The 27,941-nt window shown below is 41.4% G+C and overlaps 1 protein-coding gene across 1 annotated transcript; it reads right to left on the reverse strand.

Annotated features, from left to right (window-relative positions):
- Positions 1-13,047: 13,047 nt before the first annotated feature.
- On the reverse strand, positions 13,048-15,947 carry LOC127224737 (major urinary protein 20). Its single transcript, XM_051187865.1, has 6 exons — positions 15,840-15,947; positions 15,362-15,498; positions 14,575-14,648; positions 13,727-13,837; positions 13,269-13,370; positions 13,048-13,169 (listed from the first exon to the last, which is right to left on the reverse strand). Exons 1-6 carry the CDS (start codon positions 15,945-15,947, stop codon positions 13,048-13,050), a joined length of 654 nt encoding a protein of 217 aa, XP_051043822.1.
- Between the last annotated feature and the right edge of the window lie 11,994 nt (positions 15,948-27,941).

The raw sequence follows: 27,941 nt of genomic DNA on the forward strand, positions 1-27,941 counted from the left end.
TTCTTCTATCTATTCTCTCTGTCCCCCCTGAACCCCGCCACCTATCCCTCTACTGCCTAGCTGTTAGCCGTTTGGCCCTTCTGCTTTTTATCAGACCAATCTTGTGCCTCAGGCAAGCAAGGTGAAACAGATGCAACACATCTTTACATAATTTAACAAATGCAGAACAAACAAATGGAACACACATTTTCATAGTTAAAGCAAGGTTCCACAGCATAACCAAATGTAACACATTTTTGCCTAGTTGAAGTAATATCCCACAGCATTATCCTAAAGCAGGCCAAATGTCCCAGCAGGCAAAGGAGCTGATTGCCAAGACTGAGTATAGTCTGACTTTCTTTGTACTGCCAATTCTCAAATAATGACATGGAGATCTCTTACTAATTATGAAAACGTAGCCTTAGCTTTGTCTTGTTCCTAACTAACTCCACCCCCCCCCTCCCGTCTAGACAGGGTTTCTCTGTATTGCTTTGGAGCCTGTCCTGAAACTCTGAAGACAGGCTGACCTCAAACTCACAGAGATCCACCTGCCTCTGTCTCCCAAGTACTGGGATTAAAGCGTGTGCCACCAATGCCTGGACCTAACTAGCTCTTATAACTTAAATTAACTTGTTTATATTTATCTACATTTTGCCTCGTGACTCGCTTAATATCTTCCACACTGTCGTCTGACTCCCTCTGTTTCTCAATAGCTAAATCCCACATGCCTCAGATTGTTCCAAGTTCCTTTAACTCCCAAGAAGTCCTGCCTATGCTCTCCTGCCTAGTTATTGCCCATTCATCTCTTTATTATGGCAGTCAGAAGATGCATTAGGCAGAGGCACATCTTCACATTATCTGGTAACAACTGATGACCTGGTTTCAGTTCTTAGAATCCACATAGAGCAAGGAGAGGATGAACTCTCTAAAGGTGACTTTTGACCTCTACAGACCTCTCAACTATATATATATATATATAAAACTATATATATATATGTGTATATATATATATTGTGTGTGTGTGTGAGAGAGAGAGAGAGAAAGAGAGAGAGAGAGAGAGAGAGAGAGAGAGAGAGAGATTATTCTAGAGATGAATATGAGTGATCATAGACCAGGAACATGATTTTAGGCTACCCCAAATACCATATTCCACTGTGGCAACAGTTTTATGCATCTTCATAGTAACATAACAAGGGAAAACATAGATTAAGATGCTTTTAAAAATGTATTGGTGTGGTCACATAAATTGGGGAATTTTAGTCTCAGATATTGAAAATATTATTAGCTTACTTACCTAAAAGTCACAAGATAATAGGGTCACACTGAGGCAGGAAATGAAGGATTTAGAGGATTAATGATAGCCAAGACAATTTAACTCTGGTCCTACAACATTCCAGCTCCCTACAATCATTGACATTTTAGTCAGTTGATCAGCCTTGTAGAATGTGCAGCACAGTACAGCTTTTTTCCTCTGGGACCTTCAGCTTAGAGAAAGTGAGTGTTACTAAGTCAGGCCTCCCTGGCCTACAGCCTCCCTCCAACTTGATTGAGAGTCCCTGCTTCTGCATCCTGAGTTGAAGTAGTGTAAATGATGTGTGTGAAGTGAGAGTCTGAGCTAACAGCAGATAAGAAAGCTGCTGAGAGCCTGGGGACTTGGGGGGGGGTGGTGAAAGAGACACTCCACTCAAGACTGTTGTTTTAGGTGGCTTCAAAATGGCCACCGTCAAAATAAGGGACAGGAAGAGGGTAGGCAGGCGCTAGAAACCAACCCAGAAAATTCCAATAGTTTGCAGTCTTAAATCTCTGACTAGATAAGGTATCTGAACATGGAGAGGTTGAGGGCAAACACAACAAACATCCTCTATGTTTGTGAAGAATTGTGTTGCCAAAAGGAATTCATGCCTGGCCTTTGACGAACAGTGTGATTCTTTAATGCTCAAGATACTTGCTCTGAATCTGAGCAAACAGGAAATGGGAATTGGCAGTGTGAGATTTCTCTTTAAACCTATAATGGTTCCCTCTATTATGGTATCTCTTTTCTTGTTCTTTTCTATTTTTCCCTTGACTCCAGTTTCCTACTCCCTCATGTTCTCCTCTCCCCTCCTCTTTTCCCCTTCTTTCTCCTAACTTTTCCCCTCCCTGCCTGCTCCCAATTTTCTCAGGTGATCTTGTCCCTTTCCTATTCTGTGAGGGACCATGTGTGTCTTTCTTAGAGTCCTTCTTGTTTCCTAGCTTCTCTGGCAGTGTGGATTGGGATGGTGACCTTTACTCTATGTACAAAATCCATATATGAGTGAGTACATACCATGTTCGTCTTTTTGTGACTGGTTTACCTCACTCAGGATGGTTTCTTCTAGTTCCATCTATTTGCCTGTGAATTTCAAGATTCCATTGTTTTTTTCCAATGAGTAGTACTCCATTGTGTAAATGTACCACATTTTCTCCATCCATTCTTCAGTTGAGGGGCATCTAGGTTGCTTCCAGGTTTTGGTTATTACAAATAATGCTGCTATGAACACATTTGAACAGATGTGATTGTTGCATGAATATGCATCTTTTAGGTATATGACTAAGGGTGGGATTGGTGGATCTTGTGGTAGACTGATTCCCATTTTCCTGAGGAATCGCCATACTGATTCCAAAGTGGCTGTACAAGTTTGCGCTCCCACCAGCAGTGGAGGAGTTTTCCCCTTTCTCCACATCCTCACCAGCTTAAACTGTCATTGGTGTTTTTGATTTTAGCCATTCTGACAGGAGTGAGATGGTATCTCAGAGTTGTTTTGATTTGCATTTCCTTAACAGCTAAGGATGTCGAACACTTTCTTAAGTGTCTTTCGGCCATTTTAGATTACTCTATTGAGAATTCTCTATTTAGTTCTGTACCCCACTTTTTTAGTTGGGTTATTTGGATTTTAGTGACTAGTTTCTTGAGTTCTTTGTCTATTTTGGAAATCAGTCCTCTGCCAGATGTGGGGTTGGTGAAGATCTTTTCTATGGATCTATCTGCAGTCTTCTACACACCAGCATCCAGTTGTGACAGCACCATTTGTTGAAGATGCTTTCTTTTTTCCATTGTATACTTTTAGCTGCTTTGTCAAAAATCAGGTGTTCATAGGTATGTGGGTTAATATCAGGGTTTTCAATTTGATTATATTGGTCTACCTGTCTATTTTTGTGCCAGTACCAAGCTGTTTTCAGGACCATAGCTCTATATTAGAGCTTGAAGTCAGGGATGGGGATGCCTCCTTAAGTTCCTTTATTTTACAGGGTTGTTCTCTCTATTCTGTGTCTTTTGTTTTTCCATATAAAGTTGAGTATTGTCCTTTCAAGATTTGTGAAGAATTGGCAAGATTGCCATTTTTACTATGTTGCTGCTACCTATCCATGAGCATGGGAGATCTTTCCATTTTCTGGTATCTTCTTTAATTTCTTTCTTGAAAGATTCAAAGTTATTGCTATACAGGTCTTTCACTTGTTTGGTTAGCATTACCCCAAGATATTTTATGTTGTTTGTAGCTATTGTAAAGGGCGATGTTTCTCTGATTTCTTTCTCGGCCCCTTTGTTGTCTGTATATAGTAGGGCTACTGGATTTTTTTTTTTTTTTTTTTTTTTACTTAATCTTGTATCCTGGGACTTTGCTGAAGGTGTTTATTAGCTGTATGAGTTCCCTGGTAGAATTATTTGGGTCCTTAGGTAAACAATCATATCATCTGCAAATAGTGACAGTTTGATTTCTTCCTTTCTGCTTTGTATCCCCTTGATCTCCTTTTGTTGTCTTTTTCTTTAGCTAGTATTTCAAGTACAATATTGAAGAAATGTGGAGAGAATGGCAGCTTTGTCTTGTTCCTAGTTGTAGAGGAATCACATTTAGTTTCTCTCCACTTGATGTTGGCTGTTAGTTTACTGTATATTGCTTTTATTATGTTTTGGTATGTTCCTATTATCCTTGATCTCTCCAAGAACTTTATCATGAAGGGGTGTTGGATTTTGTCAAAGGCTTTTTCAGAATCCAGTTACGTGATCATATGATTTTTCTTTTTCAGTTTGTTTATATGGTGAGTTACATTGTTAGATTTTTGTATGTCAAATCACCCCTGCATTGCTGTGATGAAGCCTACTTGGTCATGATAGATGATTTCTCTGATGTGTTCTTTGATTTGATTTGCCAGTATTTAATTGAGTGTTTTTGCATCAGTGTTCATGAGGGATATTGGTCTGTTGTTTTCTTTCTTAGTTGTGTCTTTGTGTGGCTTGGGTACCAAGGTAATTGTAATCTTGTAAAAAGAGTTTAGCAATGAACCTTCTGCTTCTATTGTGTGGAACAATTTGAGGAGTACTGGGATTGGCTCTTTGAATTTCTGGTAGAATTCTGCAGTGAAGCCATCTGGCCCTGGGCTTCTTTTGGTTGGGAGAGCTTTGATGACTGCTTCTCTTTCATTAGGGGTATAGGTCTATTTAAATTGATTATCTGTTCTTGATTTAATATTGGTGATACCAATCTAGAAATTTCTTCATTTCCTTTGAATTTTCAAATTTTGTGTAGTACAGGTTTTCAAAGTATGACCTGAAGAGTCTCTGGATTTCCTTTGTGTCTGTTATTATGTTCGTTCCCCTTTTCATTTCAGATTTTGCCAATTTGCACGTTCTCTCTCTGCTTTTTGGTTAGTTTGGATAAAGGTCTGTCTGTTTTGTTGATTTTCTCAAAGAACCAACTCTTTGTTATATTGATTTTTTGTATTGTTTTCTTTGTTTCTACTTTATTGATTTCAGCCCTCAATTTGATTATTTCCTGACATCTACTTCTCTGGGGTGAGTTTGCTCCTTTTTGTCCTAGAGCTTTCAGTGGTGCTGTTAATTCTCTAATGTGACTATCCACCATTTTCTCCATGTGAGCACTTAGTATTATGCACTTTCTTCTTAGTACCACTTTCAAAGTGTCCCATAAGTTTGGGTATGTTGTGTCTTCATTCTTGTTGAATGCTAGGAAGTCTTTCATTTCTTTCATTATTTCTTCCTTGACCTAGGAATGGTGCAATTGCATATTGTTATATTTTTATGAGTTTGTAGCATTTCTGCAATTTGTGTTGTTGAATTCTAACTTTAAAGCATGGGGGTCTGATAAGATATAGGAGGCTATTCTAATTTTTTTTTTTTTTTTGTAATCTGTTGAGGTTTGCTATGTTGCTGAGTATGTGGTCAATTTTAGAGAAGGTCCATGTAGAGCTAAGAAGAAGGTGTATTCTTTTGTGTTTGGATGGAATGTTCTGTAGATGTCTGTTAAACCCAACTGGGACATAACTTCTGTTAGTTCTTTTGTTTCTTTGTTAAGTTTCTGTCTGGTGGTCCTGTCTAGTGGTGAGAGTGGGGTGTTGAAGTCTCCCACTATAAGTGTGTGAGGTTTTACATGAGATTTGAGTTTTATTAATGTTTGTTTTATGAACGTGGGTGCCTTTGTATTTGGGGCATTGTTGTTCAGAATTGAGAATTTGTCCTGATGGATTTTTCCTGTAATGAATATGAACTGACCTTCTTTATATCTTTTGATTGATTTTAGTTTGGAGTCTAACTTGTTATATATTAGGATAGCTATACCTGCTTGTTTCTTGGGTCCATTTGATTGGAAGACCTTTTCCCAACCCTTTACACTGAGGTAATGTCTGTCTTTGAAGCTTAGATGTGTTTCTTGTATGCAGCAGAAGGATGGATTCTGTCTTCGTATCCATTCTGTTAGCCTGTGTCTTTTTATAGGCGAATTAAGACCATTAATATTGAGGGAAATTAAGGACCATTGATTGTTAATTCTTGTTTGTTTTAGAGTTGTTGTTGGCAGTGGTATTGTGAATATATTTGCCCTGCTTTATCCTTTGGGTTCTGGTGAAGTGGGATTATCTATTGCCTATGTTTTTATGAGCATAGTTAACTTCCTTGGGTTGGAGTTTTCCTTCCAGAACTTTCTGTAGGGCTGGATTTGTAGATACGTATTGTGAAAATCTGGCTTTGTCATTAAATATCTTGTTTCCTCCATCTATAGTGATTGATAGTTTTGCTGGGTATGGTAGCCTGGGCTGGCATCCGTGGACTTTTAGTACTTGTAGAACATCTATCTAGGATCTTCTGGCCTTGAGAGTTTCCATGGAGAAGTCAGGTGTAATTTTGATTGGTCTGCCTTTATGTTATCTGGCCTTTTTCCTTCACTGCTCTTAATATTCTTTCTTTATTCTGTATGTTAGGTGTTTTGATTATTATGTGGCTAGGGGTCTTTTTTCTTTGGTCCAGTCTATTTGATGTTCGGTATGCTTCTTGTACTTTCATAGGCATGTCCTTCTTCAGATTAGGAAAGTTTTCCTCAATGATTTTGTTGAATATGTTTTCTGCCCCTTTGAGCTGGGCTTCTTCGCCTTCTTCTATGCCTATTATTCTTAGGTTTGGCCTTTTCATGGTGTCCCACATTTCCTGGATGTTTTGTGTTAAGGATTTGTTGGATTTACTATTTTCTTTGGTCTATGAGTCTATTTCCTCTAGTTTATATTCAGTGCCTGAGATTCTCTCTTCATTCTCTTGTATTCTATTGGTTATGCTTGCATCTGTAGTTCCTGATCATTTACCTAGTTTTTATATTTTCAGCATTCCCTCAGTTTGTGTTTTCTTGTCTCTATTTCTGTTTTCAAGTCTTGAACTGTTTGAATTGTTTCCTTCATTTGTTTGATTGGTTTTTTTCTTGGCTTTTCTTACTTTCTTTAAGAGATTTGTTCATTTCTTCCAATTTTTTGTTTCTTTTCTTCCATTTTTTAAGGGATTTTCTCATTTCGTCTTTGAGGGCCTCTATCATTTTTATGAAGTTATTTTTTAAGTTGTTCTCTCTGCTTCATCTGCTTTGGTGTGTTCAGGTCTAGTTGGTGTAGAGACCCTAGATTCTGATGGTATCATGCTTGTCTTTCTATTGATGGGTGTTTTCTTGTATTGCCATCTTCCCATCGCTTCTTCCAGTGGGTGCAGGTGGAGTTTCTCTCTCTCTATACCCTATTCTCCCGGTGGGCATAGGTGGGTCAGGAGTTCGATGTATGTCATTCTGGATGGTCCAAGCTCTCTAGGAGGTCTCTCCTGTGGTAGAGGCCTGGCAATGGGGGTCAAAGATCAGGCATGTGGGGATGGGGACTCAGGGTGGTCCCATGTGGATAGGTGGGTCCAGTGTGCTCAGAGCAGATCCCGGAAGTAACCCAGAGGTGGAGGGGTTGTTGGACCTGCATTCTGACCCAGTGCTGAACCAGAGCAGTGGAGCAGTGGGCCCAGTAGAACACAGGATGGGGGGGGGAGGGGAGTGGATCATTGGTTGTTAATTCTTGTTTGTTTGGGATTTGTGTTGTTGGTATTGTGGGTGTATTTGTTTTGCTTTTTCTTTTTGCTTCTCGTAAAGTGGGATTATCTATTGCCTATGCTTTTGTAAGAGTAGTTAGCTTCCTTGGGTTAGAGTTTTCCTTCCAGAACTTTCTGTAGAGCTGGATTTGTGGATATGTATTGTGTAAATCTGGATTTGTCATGGAATATCTTGTTTTCTCTATCTATAATGATCGAGAGTTTTGCTGGGTATAGTAGTCTGGGCTGGCATCCGTGGACTTAGTGTTTATAGAACATCTATTCAGGACTTTCTGGCTTTCAGAATTTCCATGGAGAAGCCAGATATAATTTGCCTTTATGTGTTACCTGGCATTTTTCCTTTGGTCCTCCTCTCAATATTTTTTCTTTATTCTGTATGTTAGGTGGGACTTTTTTTTGGGGGGGGGTCCAGTCTGTTTGGTGTTTGGTATGCTTCTTGTACTTTCATGGGCATGTCCTTCTTTAGGTTGGGAAAGTTTTCTTCAATGATTTTGTTGAATATGTTTTCTGCACTTTTGAGCTGGGCTCTTTGCCTATTATTCTTAGGTTTGGTCTTTTCACTGTGTTCCACATTTCCTGGATATTTTGTGTTAAGATTTTGTTGGGTTTAAGATTTTCTTTGGTCGATGAGTCTATTTCCTTTAGATTATCTTCAGCGCCTGAGATTCTCTCTTCCATCTCTTGAATTGTTGGTTATGCTTGCATCTGTAGTTCTTGATCATTTACCTAGCTTTTCTATTTCCAGCATTACCTCAGTTTGTGTTTTCTTTATTGTCTCTATTTCAGTTTTCAGGTCTTGATTGTTTTTCCTTGCTTTCTTTAAGAGATTTGTTGATTTCTTGCATTTTTTTGGTTAGTCTTTTCCTCTATTTCTTCCATTTTTTTTTGTTTGTTTTTTTCTTCCATTCCTTTGAGGGATTTTTCTCATATTCTCTTTAAGGCTCTTTATCATTTTCATGAAGTTGTTTTTAAGGTTATTTCTTCTGCTTCATCTGCTTTGGTGTGTTTAGTCCTTTTTGGTGTAGAGTCCCTAGATTCTGGTGGTGGTGGTGTTGTATTGGTCTTTCTATTGTTGAATGTGCTCTTGTACTGCCATCTTCCCATCTCTTCTTCTGGTGGGTGCAGTCTGGGTCTCTCTCCTCTCCTCTCCTCTCCTCTCCTCTCCTCTCCTCTCCTCTCCTAGTGGGTGTAGGTGGGTCAGGACTCCCATGTCAGTTACTCTGGTGGTCTGAGCTATCTTGGAGGTGTTAAGCAGAGGGTGTAGGGCGCCAAGGGTCAGGTGAGGGCAGGCTCCAGATAGTCCGGCATGCCAGGGCGGGACCACCCATCCTCTATGTTTTTGAAGAAATGTGATGCCAAAAGAAATTCATGCCTGGCCTTTGATGAGGCATGAATGCTCAAGATAATTGTTCTGAATCTGAGCAAACAGGAAGCAGAAATTGGCCGTGAAGTATAACAAATGAGGCAGAACTTCCTGGATTCAGAGCCAAAGAAGAGTGAACAGAAGACAGGGGTTTCCAACTGTCTATGCTTATTTTTTACCATGTGGACAAGGATATATCCCATGGGATAATAGAAAGGAAGAACCAGGTTTCTGAATGAATACATGGAAAGAGAAATTAATTCCATCTTCACTGAGTCATATTGGATTATGATTGGGCCCGTGTGTGTGTGTGTGTGTGTGTGTGTGTGTGTGTGTGTGTGTGTGTGTGTGCGTGCGTGTGAGTGGGTGTTCATTATGTGTGTGTGCACTGGTACAGCTTTGCAAGTGTCCGTGTGTGTGAAGGCCAGAGGTCAACCTCTAGTGTTGTTTGTCTGAGACTGTCCACTCTATTTGGAAAGCTGTTGTTTCCCTGGAGCCCAGCAGGATGAGGTAGAGGCTGGGCCATCCATCATGCTGAGCCATTGGGATCTGCCTGTCTCTGTCTCCCCAGTGTTGACATTACAAACATGTGCCACTGTGCTCCATCAGATTAACTCTATTGTGTGAATCCAGGGATCAATCTCAGGTCCTCACACTTGCACAGCAAGCTCTTTACCAACTGAGTTGTCTTCCCTGCCCTAAGGTCTTTTTATAGTGGCTTACCTAAATAAGGAAAGGTTTCAAACTGGGACCTTTGCTTCTCCACTAAATCTATTCTCCCAAGAGATTTGAAGCAATGGCAGCCCTCTTATTCTGATGTCTCACACTAAAATTTAAAGACTTACTTGGTTCTGTCCCCTTTTAAGGGCAGAACAGCAAACCAAACATTGAATTTATGAATTAGGCTAGTGTTTTCAAGTCATGGAGTAACCTATGTTTTGTCTCAAAAACTGAATATCACTTGACTAAAGTCTACTAGGAGCAAACTTGTAAGTAATACAAGGTTGGTTTTACTTGTCTACTACTGAAGTTGGGAAGGGTGCTCCAAGGGGCGTCAGGGGCATCTCAGAAAGATACCAGGTTGAAGGAGCTGCCTTAGTTAGTAGGGTACATTTCCTGGAAGCCTGAAGACCTAAATTTGGATTCTCACCATCCACAGAAGAAGTCAAGTACAGTGGTGCACACCTGTAATCCCAGCACTGAGGAAGCAGAGGCAGGAGACCCAAGTGTCTGTGCGGCAGTCGATATAGTCACATTCACAAGCTCTTGTTCAGCAGAAGACTGTATCTCAGAATACAAGGTGGGGAGTGATAGAGCAAGTCACTTGACACCAGCCTCTAGCTTTACAAACACACATGCACATATACACCTGCATTCACACACACAAACACACACAAGACAATCTTTTCAAAAGGACTGAACAAGGAACCTGCTATAGGATTTGGGAGTGTCTTAGAAAGATCTGGGATAGGTACAACTGGAGAACAATGACAGCTCAGTGATTAGAGAGTACAATGAATCCCATTTATAATAAGTGGAGGCAAACATCAAGCTAGCTCTGTAATTCGTGGAAAAGTAGCTGTCACTCATTTCAGCTCAAGGATGATGTTTATAGATGACAAATGACCTTATTTTTAATCATCTCAGAATGGTCTTGCCTAATGTTGCTGTTTTATGAGGTTATGTATATCCAGCAAGGCATTGTGGTCCAGCCATGAGCATCAGGCCAGCTTGTAGAAATGGGGACACTTAGATCTAAAAGCCAGGCCAGCCCCAAGACAGCAATAGCTGTTTTGATCTTTTATATGGGTGGTGCCTGTTTCTGCAGTCCAGGAAGTTGTCTTTTTGTTGTATGTCCAGGTAAGGGTGGGGAGCTGTCCTCAAAATTTCTCTGCCTCAGTCATGTTATTCTGAGGAGGTACCTCCTCATCTGACATCCCTTTGTGACAGTTACCCCCAGTCCTGTATCCTGGTAGCTGCAGTGAGCTCCCATATCATGGAGAATAGTTAACCCTGCCAACAACCATTTCCCTGTATCTTCCCTTAGAAAGGGATTGCCCTGTATCTGAGGTTAGCATACTCCTCCTTGACTTTGAATGGTTTTACTATTTTCTGACTCATTTCTATAAGTGTTTGGTGTTTAAGGGACAGCTTCAGGGTGAACTCAAGCTGCCATCCTAACCTGGGAGCAGCCGAAGATTTTTCTGAGCCTTCCTCTGGGTTGCGATCTCTTGTCCCATGGTGGCACTGTCAAGGCATTTCCTATCAACTAAGTCCTGCGTTAGAGCTGCTATTTATTTAATTTTATTAAAAATGAAAACTAGGAATAGCAGTACTTAAGAAGCTGCGGCCAGAGAATGGCTTGGACCCAGGAATTTCAGGCCTGTCTAGGAAACACAGGAAGAATCCATCAGGAGGTGGACTGGGAACAGTGAGTGGAGTTTCCAGCATAATTGGTTGTGTTTCTCAATAGTGTTTTGCCATATTTTAGCAAAGCACACCTATAACCCGATTAAGGAGCCATGAGCTTGAACCCAATTTAATCTCTTGATCTAGGTGTCAGAGCATGCTGTGGAGAGTTAGGCAGCCTTTTCTGTTTATCTTTTGTACCTCTAGTGAGCAAACTATTCCTTTTTCTGTGGGGCATATCTGAAACCATGTTGAGTAGGCATAGCCTCAGAAGCCTTTGTCTCTCCATGCTCTGTTGAAAAAGAGGTTCTGTGGATGAAGAAAGTTTGCAGCACGTCTGTGTACCTATGGTCCAGATAAGGCAACTAAAAGAGGAGAACCGGTGAGCAGGCAGCACTCATTGGGCCTTGAGATTATTGCACAGGAGGTAAAACCTGAAACTCAGGTTTGATTCTGGGTAACCAGGAAGGATCTCAGCTACAGTACCCAGCAGGTCCCCTCATGCACTTAGTCATTCTCACATTTTTTGGACACAGAGACATATATGTAATTGCAGGATTAATCATTTATTGAACAGGGAGAGGGAGACATTCATGGAGAGTTGCCATGGGTGTGGCAAAGAGACATTTGAAAGAAAGCCTTTGATTCTGGATGAGTAATCCTAGGTAATCAGGAAAGATGCTGGGAATGCAGGGTTTATGCTGTCTTGGGGGACAGCGATGGGAATCAGATCACAGGAGTTGCCACAGGACGATGTGTAGACAGGAAGGGATGAAGTTGAAGTCCAGGTTAGAAGTCTCCACTTAACTCTGAGTCAGCCAGGAAGAAAGAATACAGGCATTCATTAAGCACTGCTAGAGATGACTTCAGGACACAGAGCCATTCTATTATACAGAGCAAAGGGTGAAGAAACATCATCTGCCTGATGTTACTAACCAAAATAGAGGGCGGAAAGCATAGAATAAATGAGCTTTTCCTTATTGATGCCCTATGAAAAATAAAAGTAATGAAATGTCCGAGGCTTCTTCCCACTCTCTTTGGCATAAGCAGCTCTGTTGTGGGATATTTGTACACTGTGTGAAGATGGTTTAAGAAAGAGATGAATGGCCAATAATAAGGCAGGACATTGAGGTGGGACTTACAGGCAGAGAGAAAGAGAAGGGGCAGAGCTGTCAGCCAGAGGAACTGCAGAGGAAGCAGGAGGTGCAAGTTGGAAGAGAGGTAACACCATGTGCATGTAGAATGATATAAATGGGTCAATTCAAGTTATAAGAGATAGTTAGGGACAAGCCTAATCTATAGGCCAAACTCTCATAATCAATAACAAGTCTGAGTCATTATTGGGGAGCTGGCTGGTGGAACAGAGAAAGACTCATTACACAGCTCTGAAGAATTTTCAGTAAACTAAGGAACTATGATAAAAGTACTTTTCAAGGCTTTCACATATTATTAGAGTGAAGTCTTGTTATAAATGGGAAAGAGGACAGATGCGGGAACTCAGTGTGCTCTCCAGACTGCAGGAGGAATGCAGATCAGGAAGTTCCATTCCCATGTAAGGAGCCAAAGCTCTATAGACTTCAAAGGAAGATGTTATTATCAGGGTGGGAGGGAGGGGGACCCCAGTTAGTGGTGAGCACCTCTACTCACATTCTTAATGATGTTTGATGCATTGCTGAGCTCTTTTCACACAATGGTATGCAACTATATCAGCCCATATCCTTGTGTTCTTATTAAATTGCTTGGGTCAATTACTGGAAAGCTCATGTTAGGACTAACTCACAAACCCAGACAATTTGAGACAAATTTCAAGCTCTTGTCAAAGGTTCCTTATCAATTATTTTTATAGTAATTTTGGGTCACAATACTAATGCTTTTGGAAGGGTCTCATTTTTGTCTACCTGCTCTTCACTCTCACTGGAGTTTACCCACCTGGATGCTCAGGCCTTCCCTCTGCCTCGGGCATGGAGACAGCGATCTGTAGGGTAGGAACAAGAACACATTCAGGTACCAGGTCCAATTTATTTCCCCAAGAGAAACCAGGAGCTTCTCCAGCCCAACATGTGTCTGGTTGCCAGTCTCCTGGGTTTGTCCTTTTTTTTGATATAAAATCAGGAAAAGAAATATATATGAATCTTGATTTACCAGACTTAGTTAGGTCAAATATATTTTCTTCAGGAATTCCATACATCTTGCTTATATCCCCAAAATTTTCCTTGATGTTTGAACTCAGCTCTGGTGTCCGGCCTGTGAAAAATAATGGTGAGAGTAGTGATTGCATCTTGTGTACTGATCACATTCCCTGAGCTGAGTGATGGGACAGCCCCCACCCCCCAAGGAGGTGAAAATGATTGACAGCATGGTCAACAGGCATGACCATGCCTGTCATGAATTTGTCATCCATTGGACATCTTTCTGGCATAGTGAGGGATTTCAGAGTCCTCCCACCACTGTGCCTGAGGGATGACAGAGGAGAGAGTCTGTCTTCAGGAGGTAAGGAAGATAGAGGCAGTTCAGGGCCAGGCTGGAAAGACCATGTTGAGCTAGGGTTTCCTTCTCTTCTCTTCCCACCCCAAGATCAGTGTCTGTGTAAAATACTCTACCATAGAGCTCCATCAACTGGAATGTTTCCCCAGTCTTGACATTTCTGAGTTGCAATATGATATAACGATCGTAGTCTACATCAAGTATAGTAAATATATTATATCCGTCATCTGTGGAAGAAATGGAACACAGATCAGAAATTCTTTGTTCCACAGGAAATAACGGAAACCTTTTACTTGTTCTACATCACACATAAAAAATTAAAATACATATTGTAATAGAGAGGGGTGAAAATGTCTGCTGCTTTCTATCTGTAGCTCTTTGAATTTTATGAACTAACTCCGAGGAGAAGAGATGCTGATGGCTTGACCTCTAGTGAACAGAGAGCCACAGCAGCAGCTCACATCTGTAATCCTCCCCAAAGCCTGTCTACTTCCATGAACAGCTTCCAGTGACCTGTCTCTGCCTTTCATAAGCTCACTGTACCAAATACCAGTGCTCATCATGAGCAATGAGCACTGATGGCTGCCACTGGGCAGAATCAGACAGATGGCAGGAGATGAGCAGCCATCTTACCTTACTTGTTCCTCTTGCCCAAAGCCAGGATGTGAGTTATTAGTTGGCCCCTGTTGCATTAGCTCAATAAACAATGATCAGGAAGCAAGTGAGAGTCTAAAGAGGGTTGGGGTGTAGTAGAGCTTTTGACTAGTATGTACAAGGACTTGAATTCAATCCCCAGAAAATGGGCACATGTGATCTCTGTCTGTCTGTCTGTCTGTCTGTCTGTCTGTCTGTCTGTCTCTCTCTCTCTCTCTCACACACACACACACACACAAAGCACACAATAAAGGCATTAGGGTTTGCTAAGTTTCTTGTGGATAGATACATAGACTTTTTGGATACTTACAGTTGACAACATATACACCATCCTCTTCTGTTTTGTCACAAACTAAATACAGCTGGGTGCACTCTCCATTTACACTGTGAAATAGAGTCATGTATTTAAGGGTATTGCTATTGCTAGCCCCCTCAGCCTCTGTTCTATCCAAATCTCCAGTTTCTGATTCCACATAACTTCTTAATGTGTTTTTTTTTTTTAATGAGCAATGGCTTTCTTTAGTGTTATTTCACTCATATTTCACTCATACTTGGTACTTCAGGAATCACATACTTGCCATCATTTAGAAAAAGAATGACAATCACTGTTACAACTCTGACTAATTCCCAGTGTCACTCACTTGTGCAGATTACCAGCCAGATGCTCACAGTCTGCATCAAATTAGAGCTTTGCAAATGTTGCTTAATGTGCCCCTCCCACCCCGCAGAGGAGAACTATTATTACCCCCTTTATTGTAGCTGAAGGGTGGATTCTCTTGGATAACAACTACTCAGAAATATTTAGTTCATGATCATCTACTTTTAAGCTGTGCTAATATCTCATTAGTTGTGGTTTCAGAATTGCCTCTGACCTTTACTTATTCTATCCCCAGTGAATTTGTTCCTGTCACCAACGCTTGTCTCTGAATTTTGGAAAAGCCCCAGTTATGAAATCTGGTTTAATGTCAGATGAGGGAACTTTAGTTTTGGATTCAGGCTGTGTGTGTGTGTGTGTGTGTGTGTGTGTGTGTGTACAGAGGCCTGAGTCCATGACAGGCTTCCATCTCTTCCTTCTCAGCTAAGAACACCACACTTACATAGTATGGAATTTGAAAGCTAAGGAGGAGTTCTTGAGGAAATGGATGTACTCCACAAAAACTCTCATGCTTCCATGTTCCTCTATCTTTTCTCTTTTGTCAGAGGCCAATCCAATGGTATACCATTCTCCATCAATCTGTAATAGATAAGCAAATTGTTAATGGGGGAAGGGCAGGGACACCTCATGGATGTGTTTCCACTTGAACCCTGGCCTATGGGCCTGGGCATGAGCATGCCCGGGATTAGATCTCACATCAGTTGGCCAATACTTAAGATCTTGTCTCTGTCTCTCGGTGGGAGGGACCCCAGGCATTGTTGGGTATGGATAGGAAACAGCTGGTCTTGCATCACAGTCTGAAGCCTCCCATGTGTCTCACAGAGTGAGGAGCCACAACCCTCTCCTCAAAGGACCCATGTGGCTTCTGAGTTCCCCGAAGCACCATCTGGTTCAGAAGTCTCCATGCTCCATGAGTCTACCTTTTCTGGATTAAAGTTCTTTCCAATGAGATTTGTTTTTCCTTCTGCATGGACACAGACTAGCATCATTTCCAAACCCAGCAGCAACAGCACCTGCAGCAGCTTCATTTTGGAAGGGAACAGGGTGGTCTCTCTGTCAGGACTGAGTCTTTCCTGATGGTGGCTGCACTCCACTCTGTAGCTGCTTTGTATTTATACAGTTTCTGAGGTCAGCTTTGTTTTTTTAACATGGCTCTCCTCCTCCACCTTCTCTCACCCTCTGTGGAATGATCCCTCACTTATTTAAGTGAGGCCAAGAATTCCTCCTGCCCTCTTCAAACTTGGCAGTCTCATCTTCCATTGATTGATTAAATATATTCTCAAGAAAAAGAGTGGGTGCCTTAGAGAGCTGCCATTTGGAACTTGCCAGATGTAACTTTGGATCCGGCTTGGAATCAGAAAGTCAATTATTTGTGGAGGCCAAGGGTGCAAAGTGTTTGTTTTGGATAGATGTCTGTGTATGACTGCATGCCTGGTGATATGGGGGTCAGAAGAGAGATTCAGATCCCTTGAAACTTGTTCTTGAGGAGTATGCAGACCTCCAAGTGTCAGCCTCAGTTTCCCATCACGGTCCAGGCAGGATGCTAAACATGAGGGCTGGCTAAAATGATCTGAGGGTTGCTGAATCAGCTCATAGACATATCCTACTTACGTCTCTTTATTCTTTCTGATCTCCCAGATGTCCTGTTTATATACCCACAGAGACACAATTAGCAATTCTCTGGCAATAGTAAAGGTACCAGGCATGCATTTCTCAGGGCCTGAAAACAGATAAGATCTGACAAAGTGGATGCCTTATGTCTCAGAGGGGGCATGGCTTTTTAAAACAAATGTCTGAGCAAATCTTAAGAGGCAGGAAGTGTTAATGGAGTAAGGGGTTATGACTTCTAAGAGGGGAGCAGGGATGTTTGTTCATAAACTACATTTGTGTGGCAGGCTGAGCTAGAAGTTAGCAGCTGTATTCACAGACTTGAAGAAAACCTGGCAGTGCTGTGGGCTCTCTAAGCACTTTCTTCTGCTTCCTTCTGTGGGGTCTGGAGACACAGCTTCACGGTAACCATGGCAACTGGCACAACCTGTGGGAGGAAAGTGGACCCTGGATCCACATTAGCATTTTTGACAAATGTTATTGAAATCTCCCAGCACCGGATCAAAGGGAAAGTCTCCATGTCCTCTGGAGGAATCTGCAGCAGGCTAAGCAGCAGGGCGCTCATACTGCTGATGCCTGGTGACAGTGGCTGGTCAAGCGATCCAATGCTTTTTTCCTGGATCTCTAGGGGCAAAGGCACAAAGAGTTAATTTCCTAGACTGAGATCTTGTATCAGCGACACTGAGATGGAGGTGAGTTCAGAACATTAATAGATTGTTAATATAGAGCAGGGACCAGTAGATTGCACTCTCCTGAGTCTGCTTTTCGGGAAATGAAGGCTGCCCAGTCCTGCTTGTCAGTGGGGGCAGACAGGCCTGTCTGCTCTTCAGTGCCTGTCTTTTGAAGCTCTGAATGTGGCCTGTTGGCAAGGCTCCTGTCCTTGTAGGATGTCCTCCCATAAGAGACAACTGTAGGGGACTAGATTTGAGTATGAGAAAAATGCTTTCCTGACTGTGAATATTTTCACACCAGGGCCCCTTGGTGTGGGGGAAGGTTATCCACTGCATCAGTAAACAGGGTTGTGCCCAGTAATTGTTTAATACACTGCTGGGGTTTTGGGGGGCGAATCCCACTATGGAAAAGGGATTGTATAGAAGTGACAGTGACTATACAAAAGGCAGGTATCCCCAAATCTGCAAATTGGATTTCCTCCAATGGAATGCTTGATGATCCTGGTGGGTTAGCCTCATGATTTTGTCAGCTGAGATCTTCCTGTATAATCCTGTGGCCTGGAGCAGAGGAGACCCCAGGTTCAGTTCCCAGCACCCACATGGCAGCTCACAACTGACTGTGACTTCAGTTACAGGGTATCACACACCCTCTTTCTGCACCTGTGGCCTCCTGCACACATGTGGTACATATAAACCCATGTAGGCACACACACATAACAATAATAAATCTTTTAAAAACTTTTAAACATTATCAAGAGAGGACTTATCAAGCCTAAGTGACAGACCCCAAAGCCACTGGCCCTTTGTTCAGAGAGCTTTGACAGTAGAATCCAAACTGCTAAGGTAATAGTCAAGTTGCATCAGCTGTTTTTACCTTAGAGACAATTGAACTTCCTTGGACTGGCCATAATCTCATCATTAATGAAAAACAGTATTTTTCATAGTCATATTTGCTGATAGAGTTCCAAGCAGAAATCATGCCAAGAGTCTGCTTGCAAATACATAGTTTTAATGGGAACACATTTTCTATCAGTACAAATTTCATTTACCTTGGAACTAGAAACATGGAATACTGTTTGTTTTGGGCAAATAAAGGACTCAATAAAGAGGCAGGCACTTACATTTTGTCTTATTTCAACCTTGCATTGACTCTATATAGTATGTTATTTTATTCATTTAACCATAGTATGAATTAAAACTGAGAAAGATTAAGTTATGGTGATATATTGTTTATGATGTAATAAAGCTTGCCTGGATTAGAATGCAAAGCTAATCACCACCATAAAGGGCAGACAGTGGTGGTACACAATTTTATTCCCAACAGCCATGCTAGTTAGCCATAGATGCTGGGTGGTGGTGGTGCATGATTTTAATCCCAGCACTAGAGAGGCAAACTAGACAGAAGTAGAGTCTCAGAGCATGCATTTAGTCTCCAGCCACAATGAGGACAGGTTCCCTCTTCCAGCCTTGGTAGAGGTAAGGGCTCACTAGTGGTTTGTCTGCTTTGCCTTTCTGATCTTCAGCTTGAACCAAATATCTGTCTCCAGGTTGATTTGTTACATTAAGTAACTGTACTGGGCCATCCAGCCAGTCAATGGGAGAACTTAGATTTAAACCCAAGACTAACCCAGGAGGCTCCCGCTCTTATTAACTCCACTACACAGGTCAGGGTGTTTTTAAGATGGGAGGATGGTGAAATAGAGAAAGAAGCATGAACAGAGGTGTCTGCCTGGCAGGTACACTAAAGAAAGTGTGCATGGATTTCTTTCACGTGTGGAACTATGGGTGTAGCTCAGGACGAAGTGAGTGATGGGTCACTGCAGCTCTCTTCCCAGTCTACAAGTATTAGACGATGAATGGGTGAATGGTTGACTTGGGGTTTGTGCTTTTACTTTCTTCTTCTCTTCCATTTTTGTTGTTTGTGGTGTGTGTGCACATGCTTGTGCCTAGGCTAGTATATACAGAAGTCAGAAAGGGCAGCAGGCATCTCCTCTATCACCCTTTCCCATGTTCCCCTGAGACAGGATCTGTCACTGAATGTGGAGCTCACTGCTATATTTCAGCTAGGCTGGCTGGCCAGCATTTCCCAGACATCCTCCAGTCTCCATCATCCACCCAGTGCTGGGCATATGCGTGTATTCTGCCATGACCATCCTTTTAATGTGAGTGCCGAGGGCCTGATACGACCTTGCTGGGACCATGCACAGCAACTGATATCCTACTTGTCCATCTTCCCAGCACCTCACATTTAGGCTGGCCTTGAACTTACTATGTAATCCTGAATGGCCTTAGATTTGTGGCAATCCTCCTGTTCCAGGCTCCACACCTGGCTATGGATTATTGCTTTTCTAGTAATGAATTAGAAGACGCCTCCTGTACAGCAGAAAGCAACAGCTATTTCTGTCCATTTCAATTCAGGCGCCTTTCTAGTCACTAACCATGCTAACCTCTATCTGACACCACTTGTAGACTGGTAATGTGACAGAAAAGCTAAGGCAGTTGAGAAATTACTAGACAAAGTGTGTGTGAGGGGTATAAGGAGTTTACATATAGCCAGCTAACAGCACATTTTTAACAAGGTAGCATTTCTGAAACTAACTGGACAATAGGAAATAGATTTAATGCCCTTGACCTCAATCTGACTGACGGCTAATTAAACAAGTAACTCATTCAGAAAGCCTGTGGAAATATTCAAGTCATTTATATGACACCAAGTGTATTCAGTGCCAAGAAGAATATCAAGGAACACAAGCTTATTTGATTCATGTCCCAGATGGAAATATTCCTTTGTCCCTTAGAAGCCAGAGTGATAGTACATAGTGCTGACACTGGCTCACCATCTGTCCTGTGTGAAGCAGAAAGGCTATACCATGGTTTTGTTCAGTCATTGGGGGTGCACCCCAAGGAGACCAGCACCTTTGCACAAGGGTGAGGCAAGTATGAAGCAGTTAGCAGCAGAGACTGCTAGCCAACCATATTCCTCACAACCAAGCTACAAGCATGGTGTGGGTCAGGTGGCTGACGCCAAGGGCAGGGTGGTACACAGCAGCTTGGAGCTCACAAAGGCCCTGTCCCTGCACGTGCTTCCTCTGAGCAACAAGATATTCAGGATGATGAAAGGTTTTTTTTTCTGGATTACTTCTCCTTGAAAGACTTCTGTGGTTTGTGCTGCTGCTGGAGACCATGTTGGTGTCCATGATCCATAATGCCACAGCAGGCTTTGTTGATGTCTGTGGTCTGTGCTGCCCCAAGGGACCAGGTTGATGTTTGTGATCTGTGGTCTGCTATGGCTGCCTGCAGTGGTATTGATGACTGCAGCCTCATAACTGAGAATGAGAGACACTGAAGGCTTCTGTGATGATCGCCCTCAGAGCCCCCCCCCCACGAAAAGGATGGTTCAGACAGGAAACTATTGAAGAGAGCCCTTAAAAGTGTAATAAAGAAGCTAAAGTGTAGGTCTTCACAGCTGATGGCTTGTGGTGTGGATCCAGTGGGAAAGGATTCGCTTATCTTTAAGGGGATGGCTACTGTGAATTTGACCATTCTCCAGTTAGTATGTTGGCAACACAAATTGGAGGGGTTTTAATTTTGTTGTAGGGAGGCATGAGGATGGGAGGTGGACCTCGGAGGAATGGAGAGCGAGTGTGTTGGGGTGTCTTATATGAAATTTCTAAATAATTAATAAAAGTATTACATGGGAAATAATTTAAATTGTCTCATTTCTGGAAGCTAGAACTCTGAGACCAAGGTGTTCACCTGAGTTTGTTTTCCTTCCTGTGGTTGTTCTCATTGGATTGTAGGTGTTTGCCCTCTTACGTTTTCAGGAAGTATTCCCTGCGACCTAGCTTGTGTCCTACTCTGTTATGGACACTGGCCATATTATGTTAGTGTTCACCCTAAAGACCACAATTCACCATATTTACACTGAATCACACACACACACACTCACACACACACACACACACACACACACTCATGCACTGTGGGTAAAGCTTTAATGTTTGTATTTTTGGTGTGCATAGTTCATCCCATATCAGCTCATGTGTGTCCAGGAGGAGCTTGATAGAGTTGATTTTCATAGAAGCAAGAAGCAATGGTCAGAAATATGCTTTTAAAAATCCATCTGGCAGTATTTGGATAAGAAATAACAAGAGGGAGGTCCACATTTTAGGATCTAAAGGAGGTGCTAACAGAAGTTCTCTAACTTTGGGGAGTGACCCCACCCATCAGTGGCATATGACATATTCTGTACATCAGATATTTTCATTAAAATTCACAACAGTAGCAAATAACATGAAGTAGCAATAACATGAGGAATTGTATTAAGGGTCACAGTATTAGGAAGGCTGAGAACCATTATGCTAGGAGATCATGAAGGAAATTACTGGAACATAATGGTGAGAGATTGTGTTAGGTTAGTCCCAATATGGCTGGAATGAAAGACTTTTAGAGAGAAATTACATGGCATTTAGCAAGTGTGAAGGGTCAAGATCAATTTGTGCTTTTCTGTGTCTTTATATAGATAACTGTAGAATTGTTGTGATACACACTATGACTAAAGCAGCCTGGGGGGAGGAAATGATTGTTGTCCATCATGAAGGGAAGTCAGGGGCAGGAAGGGAATCTGAGAACCTGGAGCCAGGGACTAAAGCAGAGGCCACAGAGGAGCATTTGTTCCCCGTAGATTGTGAGCTGGATTTCTATCATTCAGGACCACCAGCCCCAGGTGCACTTCCATAGTGAGCTGGGCCTTCCTGAATCATTTAATGAAAAAAGCCCACAGGGCTGTCTACAGAGCAATGTTATAGAGGCTTTTCTGACAGGGGTTTCCTTTTTCCAAATCACTCTGACTTGTGTCAAGTTGAAACAAAAACAAAAAATGAACTTGGACAGTTATTAATGAAGGTAAAATGAATAACCAACCAACCAACCAACCAACCCAACAAAAAACCCAAAAACTAAGTTGATAGGAGAAAGAATAAAAATAACCCCTTTGGCCAGTGCTTTGAGAGTTGATGTCCACATTTCTGTGTACAGATGGGTGTAGTGTGATGTGTATACTGCTGACTGATAAACAGATGCTGGTGAATGAGAGCTGGTGTAGAATTCACATACAAAGGGCACTGGGCTTGGACCTTTGTAATGTAGCCCAGTCTTGCTAGTGTCTTTGTTGCCCTTTTCTTTCATTACTCACACTTTTCTATGTATCTTACCGTGAATAGTTTTATGAATTCTGTTTAGGACTTTCCCCCTCAGAATGTCCCAAGCATAATTCATAAAACTATTCACAACAAAATTATATATATGTATGTATGTATGTATGTATGTATGTATGTATGTATCTGTCATTTTATAGATCAAAAAGGAATTGTGTTAGCAGTTCACCTAGTTCAGTGGAATGGTAGTGATGTGACTGTTGACATCAAGTCAATTTTACCTGAAGCATAAAAAATGGTTTTAAATTACATAATTTAAAATATTTTAGCCATGAATGTGAAAAATGTGAAACTAGATGGTTGAAGATGTGCTTAAGAGCCTGGTGAGGCCTCAAGCTAAGAGTGTCTGCTAAGGTGCTTCCAGAGGACCAGAGCCAAGTGAAGTTCCTAGCACCCACAGCAGGCAGCTCAGAACCCCCTGTAACCCCAGCTCTGGGAAATCTGACCCCTTGTCAGTCTTCTGCATACACCTGTACACATTTGGTGTTCATGTGCACACCCACCCACCCACCCACACACACACACACTATAAATCTTAAAAAGCTAAAAACAGTAACAAAAGAAATACTAAAAACTGGGTTATTATATGTGCCTATGTGTATGATAAGGTAATCCCTGGCTTTGTCCTTTGTAATTCATTTAACAAACATCAATTTTATGTTTGAGAATTGGTTTTCTGAAGAGAAAGGTCAGTTTCGATGTTGCCACATTGATTTTATTTAGATGCAAAATAAATTTAAATACTCTTTGAATGACTACTGAGAGTGGACCTACATGAAATGGATATATTTTTTAGAATACAATCTTTGAACACACTGTTTACAAATCTAGTGTCAGACATTTATTTATTATAAAACAACTAAGTCTTATTGTGCAGAGATGCAGCAATTGCTGTGACAGTGTTAAACAGTGATGCTCAGCTTATTTGTGTGCAGTTTAATCCATCTGATAAGCAATAAAGTTGTAACTAGGTAAATATAAAAACATGGAGGGGGCTGGTCAAATGCTACTGACAAAGCAGACAAGCACTGAAGAAGGGGCCCATTGCACTTTACACTCTGGAGATAATAGGGCAGGCTCAGCAAACCCACCACAGTCTCAGTAATTACGAATGCTCTGTTAGGCTCATCCACGGATGAAAGGTAAGAAGTTTAACTATTATTTCCCAGCAGTCATCTAAGAAACTGGCAAAGGTTGATCTCTTACTGGTTGAGAGACTGGGAGGCCAAGTGCAGCCAGGTGCAGGGTTTCCCCCTACTGGTCAATCTAAGTCTCTGCATGCGTTTTACTTGGTAAAATATTATGTATTTAATGTTGGTAATGTATAACTTGCAGCTGGAGAGATAGAGCTCAAAACTTGTACTCATTATTGTCATTTTTAGAAATAGAAAAACTGAGACTGGAAAGATGGCTCAGTGGTTAAAACCACTTGATAACAATGAAGGGGACCTGAGTTCAGTTTCCAGCATACATGTGATAGCTCACAACATCTATAATTCCAGTTCCAGAAGATCTGACACCCTTTTCTCATCTCCTCAGGCATCAGTCATGCATGAGGTGAACATGTATGCATGCATTCAAAACACTTATACACATAAAGTAAATCTCAAAAACTTTATGAATAGACAAATTGGTGGTTGGAGAGACAGGCAGCAGGTAAGAGCACAGGCTGTTCTTCCAGAGGTTGTAGATGCAATTCCCAGCACCCACATGGTGGCTCACAACCACCTGCAACTCCAGTTCTAGAGGATCTAACTTTAATCCATTCTTTTTCATTTCACTTTAGAAGAGTTACAAGCTTATAACTAAAAGCTTTGGTTACTATTCTTTAATCTTTGAGTTACATTCTTTCCTTTTGTTCATTGAATGGTGAGGATAGAACCCAGGGTGTCAGGGTTGCTAACTCAGTATTTACCACCAGCAAGCTATACCCCTGTCTCTGAAGTTATATTCTTCTACTGAAGTTATCTTAGAAAGTCTGAATTCTTCCTCCATAGGGACATGTTCTTGGTCCTTTTGTGTTAGACAATTTATCTTTGGTTATATGACTTTACAAGATTTTTTTTCTGTCCTAGTTTCTTTCCAAATTTTTTTACCTCTTTAATACAAATCAAATGTAAATGCTTTTATGGTATTGCATTAGTTGGGATTCTCTAGAGGAAGAAAACTTACAGAATATATTTTAATATTCTGTATATATTCTGTATACAGGAGAGTTAATATATTCCTGAGGCAAAACTGTAAAAGTATACTGCTGGCCTTGCCAAGTAAAAACAAATTACTTCTAGTGGTCCTTATGGACAGGTACTGAGAAAAAGGCATTTTCTGAATCAATACCTGCAATCTATGTACGAAGAGATGTGTTAATTTGCTCAAGTAAGGACACCACATGTGGTACTGCAGCTGCATTTGGAGCTACCACCTGATTGAGTTTTTGATAGTCAACAGTTGTCCTGCATTATCCATCTGTCTTCTGCACTGACCACATAGGAGAGTAAAAGGGAGATGTGGTGGAAACCACCACCCCTGTATCTTTCAAGGCCTTGTTGGTGGCTCTCATTTCTGCAGATCTTCCAGGATGTGATACTGTTTTTGATAGACTACTTTCTTTGGCAGGGGCAACTATAAAAGCTTCCATTTAGCCTTTTCATCCATAATAACCCTCACTTTCGGAATATTTGTTTAACTAGGCAGAAACATGTTACATTTATTTGTGTTGCATTTGTTTAGTGATGTAAGGATGTGTTTAATTATATAAAGATGGGATACAACTGTCTCACTTTCCCTGCCTAAGGTACCTGATTGTTCTGATAAAGAGCTGAACATCCAATAGCTAGGCAGAGACAGGATTTGCAGGGCTGGTAGGCAGACAGAAAAAAATAGGAGGAGAAACCTAGGCTCAACAATAAGAGAAAAGAAGGAGAGAGAGGGAGGTGCCAGGGGCCAACCACCTAGCAACCTGGCCACTTGGCCACATAGCCACACAGCCACCTGGCTACCCAACCACACAGCCTGCCGTGGAGTAAGAAGGAAAGAAAGACATACAGAATAAACAAAGGTAAAAAACCCAGAGGCCAAACACTAAAGAAGAGAAACAGGGTAATTTAAGTTAGAAAATTTAGCTAGAAATAAGATACAATAAGGCTGGGCATTTGTAACTAACAACAAATCTCTGTGTCTTTATTTGGGAGCAGGATGGACTCCCCCCGCCTCCTAAAAAGAGAAAGTCAACTACATGCTCCACAGGTCAGGGAACCAATGTGAGAATTCAGTCAGCTTCTAAGTATATCTATTTAGATTATACATTCTAGAACTGGGGAAATAACCACAGGATGTTTGGGCACCTATGGGACTACTGTAAGTCAGACATCAACTAATACTCCATAAGCTCCTACTTTAACTGGAGGACCATAATGTTTCTGGGGCCCCCTGATAATCAGCATTGATTCTGAACCCTAGAAAGTCTGACCCCCCCCCCTTGTACAGGTACCTTGTAAAAGGTCATAGGTCACTCTGGGAAAGAGCTGGAGAAAGCTAATTGTAAAACTTTTAAGTGTCTTACCAGGATCCTTCCTCGGGGTACCTAGCCACCCCTTCGTTCAAGGGATCCTGGTCTGCAAACTGGCTAAAGTCTGGAAATTGATTCACTGGCCCAGATTGCCTTTCGCCATGAACCAATGCAGCCGTCCTTTCATTTGTTTGAGAATTTTTCTGTTTATACATACCAAATTGAAATGCAGTCAACTTCTTATCTATTTGATGCCTGGAAATAGAATGATTGACTAGCAAGTACCGAAGGTCCATACGAGTAATGCCACCACAAAATTCACCTTGTCTGTGCTGACCATTACAGATTAGGTTATTACGAACATTTCTTTGTCTATTGTGATTGTTTGAAGGGAAATGACCCCCCCCCCCCGAAGGAGAGGCATTATTAGGAGGTATGGCCTTGTTGAAGCAGGTTTGGTCTTGTTGGAGGAAGTGTGTCAGTGTGGGGGTGGGCTTTGAGTTCTTTTTCCCAAGTTTCACTCAGTGTGACATCCAGTTGATTTCCTGTCCATAGAGGCTTTAGAAACTATAGGTGGTAAACTGAAGAGCCTATTGCAGATCTTTAAAAAAATTTTCCTTATACATCTGTTGTTCTAGAACCACTTATGGTATCAAAATCTGTATTAGTCAGGGTTCTCTAGAGAACAGAACTTGTAGAATGAATATATATATATATATATATATATATATATATATATATATATATATATCCATCCTGTGGTTCAGCTAGTCCAACATTCGCTGTTTACCAATGGAAGGTCTCAGAATCCAGTAGTAGTTCAGTCTACAATCCTGGATGTCTCAGCTGGTCTTCAGTATATGGTGAAATCTGTAAGAAGTAGGTTCTAGTTCTGGTGAAGGAATGGACTTGTGCCTGAGAGCAAGTTGGCAAAGAGAGAATAAGCCTTCTTCTCCCATGCCCTTTATATAGGCTGGCAGAAGGTATGGCCCAAATTAAAGGTGCATCTTTCCTGTCAAAAGATTTGGATTAAAAGTAAGTCTTCCCATTTCAAATGATTTAATTGAGAAAAAATCCCTCACAAGCACACCCAGCTGCTTGTGGTTTAGTTATTTCCAGATGTACACAATTAACAAGCAAGAAGAGCCATCACAGGTGCATTTTCTACCTGTTTGCAAGCTTCTCTCTCAAACAATCTATGCACTGTGATATCTTTATACATTTTCCCACATCTTTAACCCTCTATTTTCTGGCCCACAGATCTCATTTGCATTCTATCACAGTATATCCCCCTAGTTAAATTCTTTCTTCACTAGCCTCTTCTATTTCAACTTCAATTACTTTAAACTCATTGTAGAGAAAAGTAAAATCTCCAACCTCTAACTGATTGCCTACCTTTTTGTCAACATTCTTGGTTCATTACCAATATTCTTCCCATCTTCAAAGCTAGGAACCATTGTGCATTAATTATGAACACACTACCACTTGTGTAGTATTTTTTATTTTTTGTGTTTTTGACTCCCACACTAAGTTCTTATGAACATCATCTAAATACAACCCTATATAATGTAATGTGTACATGTGAATTGTATTTGTGGTGGTGCATTTGCTAAGACATGCCTATGGTGGTCAGAGGATGACTCAAGGAAGTCGATTCTCTCCTTCCACCATGTGGGAGCACCCTACCTGCTGAGCCGCTTTGCCAGCCCCTCATGTTTTTGTTTGTTTTTATGGCACAGACCCCTCGCCTCCACTTGGTATCAGTGATGTTTGTTTATGCAATGAACTTGGAAGTGTTTGCTGTTCTAATTTGAAGAGTTTAAGAGTGATTTTTATAAACTCTTCTTTGTTTTGTAGAATTCACCAGTGAAACTGTTAGGTCCTGGGTTTGTTCTTTGTTCAAGATTTTGGCTGTTTAGTCTCCTCATACAGCATTGGTCAGTTTAGAGCTTCTCTTTCTGATTCAATGCTGATGGGTTTTCTGTCTCTAGTATTTTCTCTGTCTCTTACATGTTGTCT

This window comes from Phodopus roborovskii, unplaced genomic scaffold (assembly GCF_943737965.1).
Source record: "Phodopus roborovskii unplaced genomic scaffold, PHOROB, whole genome shotgun sequence".
NCBI lineage: Eukaryota > Metazoa > Chordata > Mammalia > Rodentia > Cricetidae > Phodopus > Phodopus roborovskii.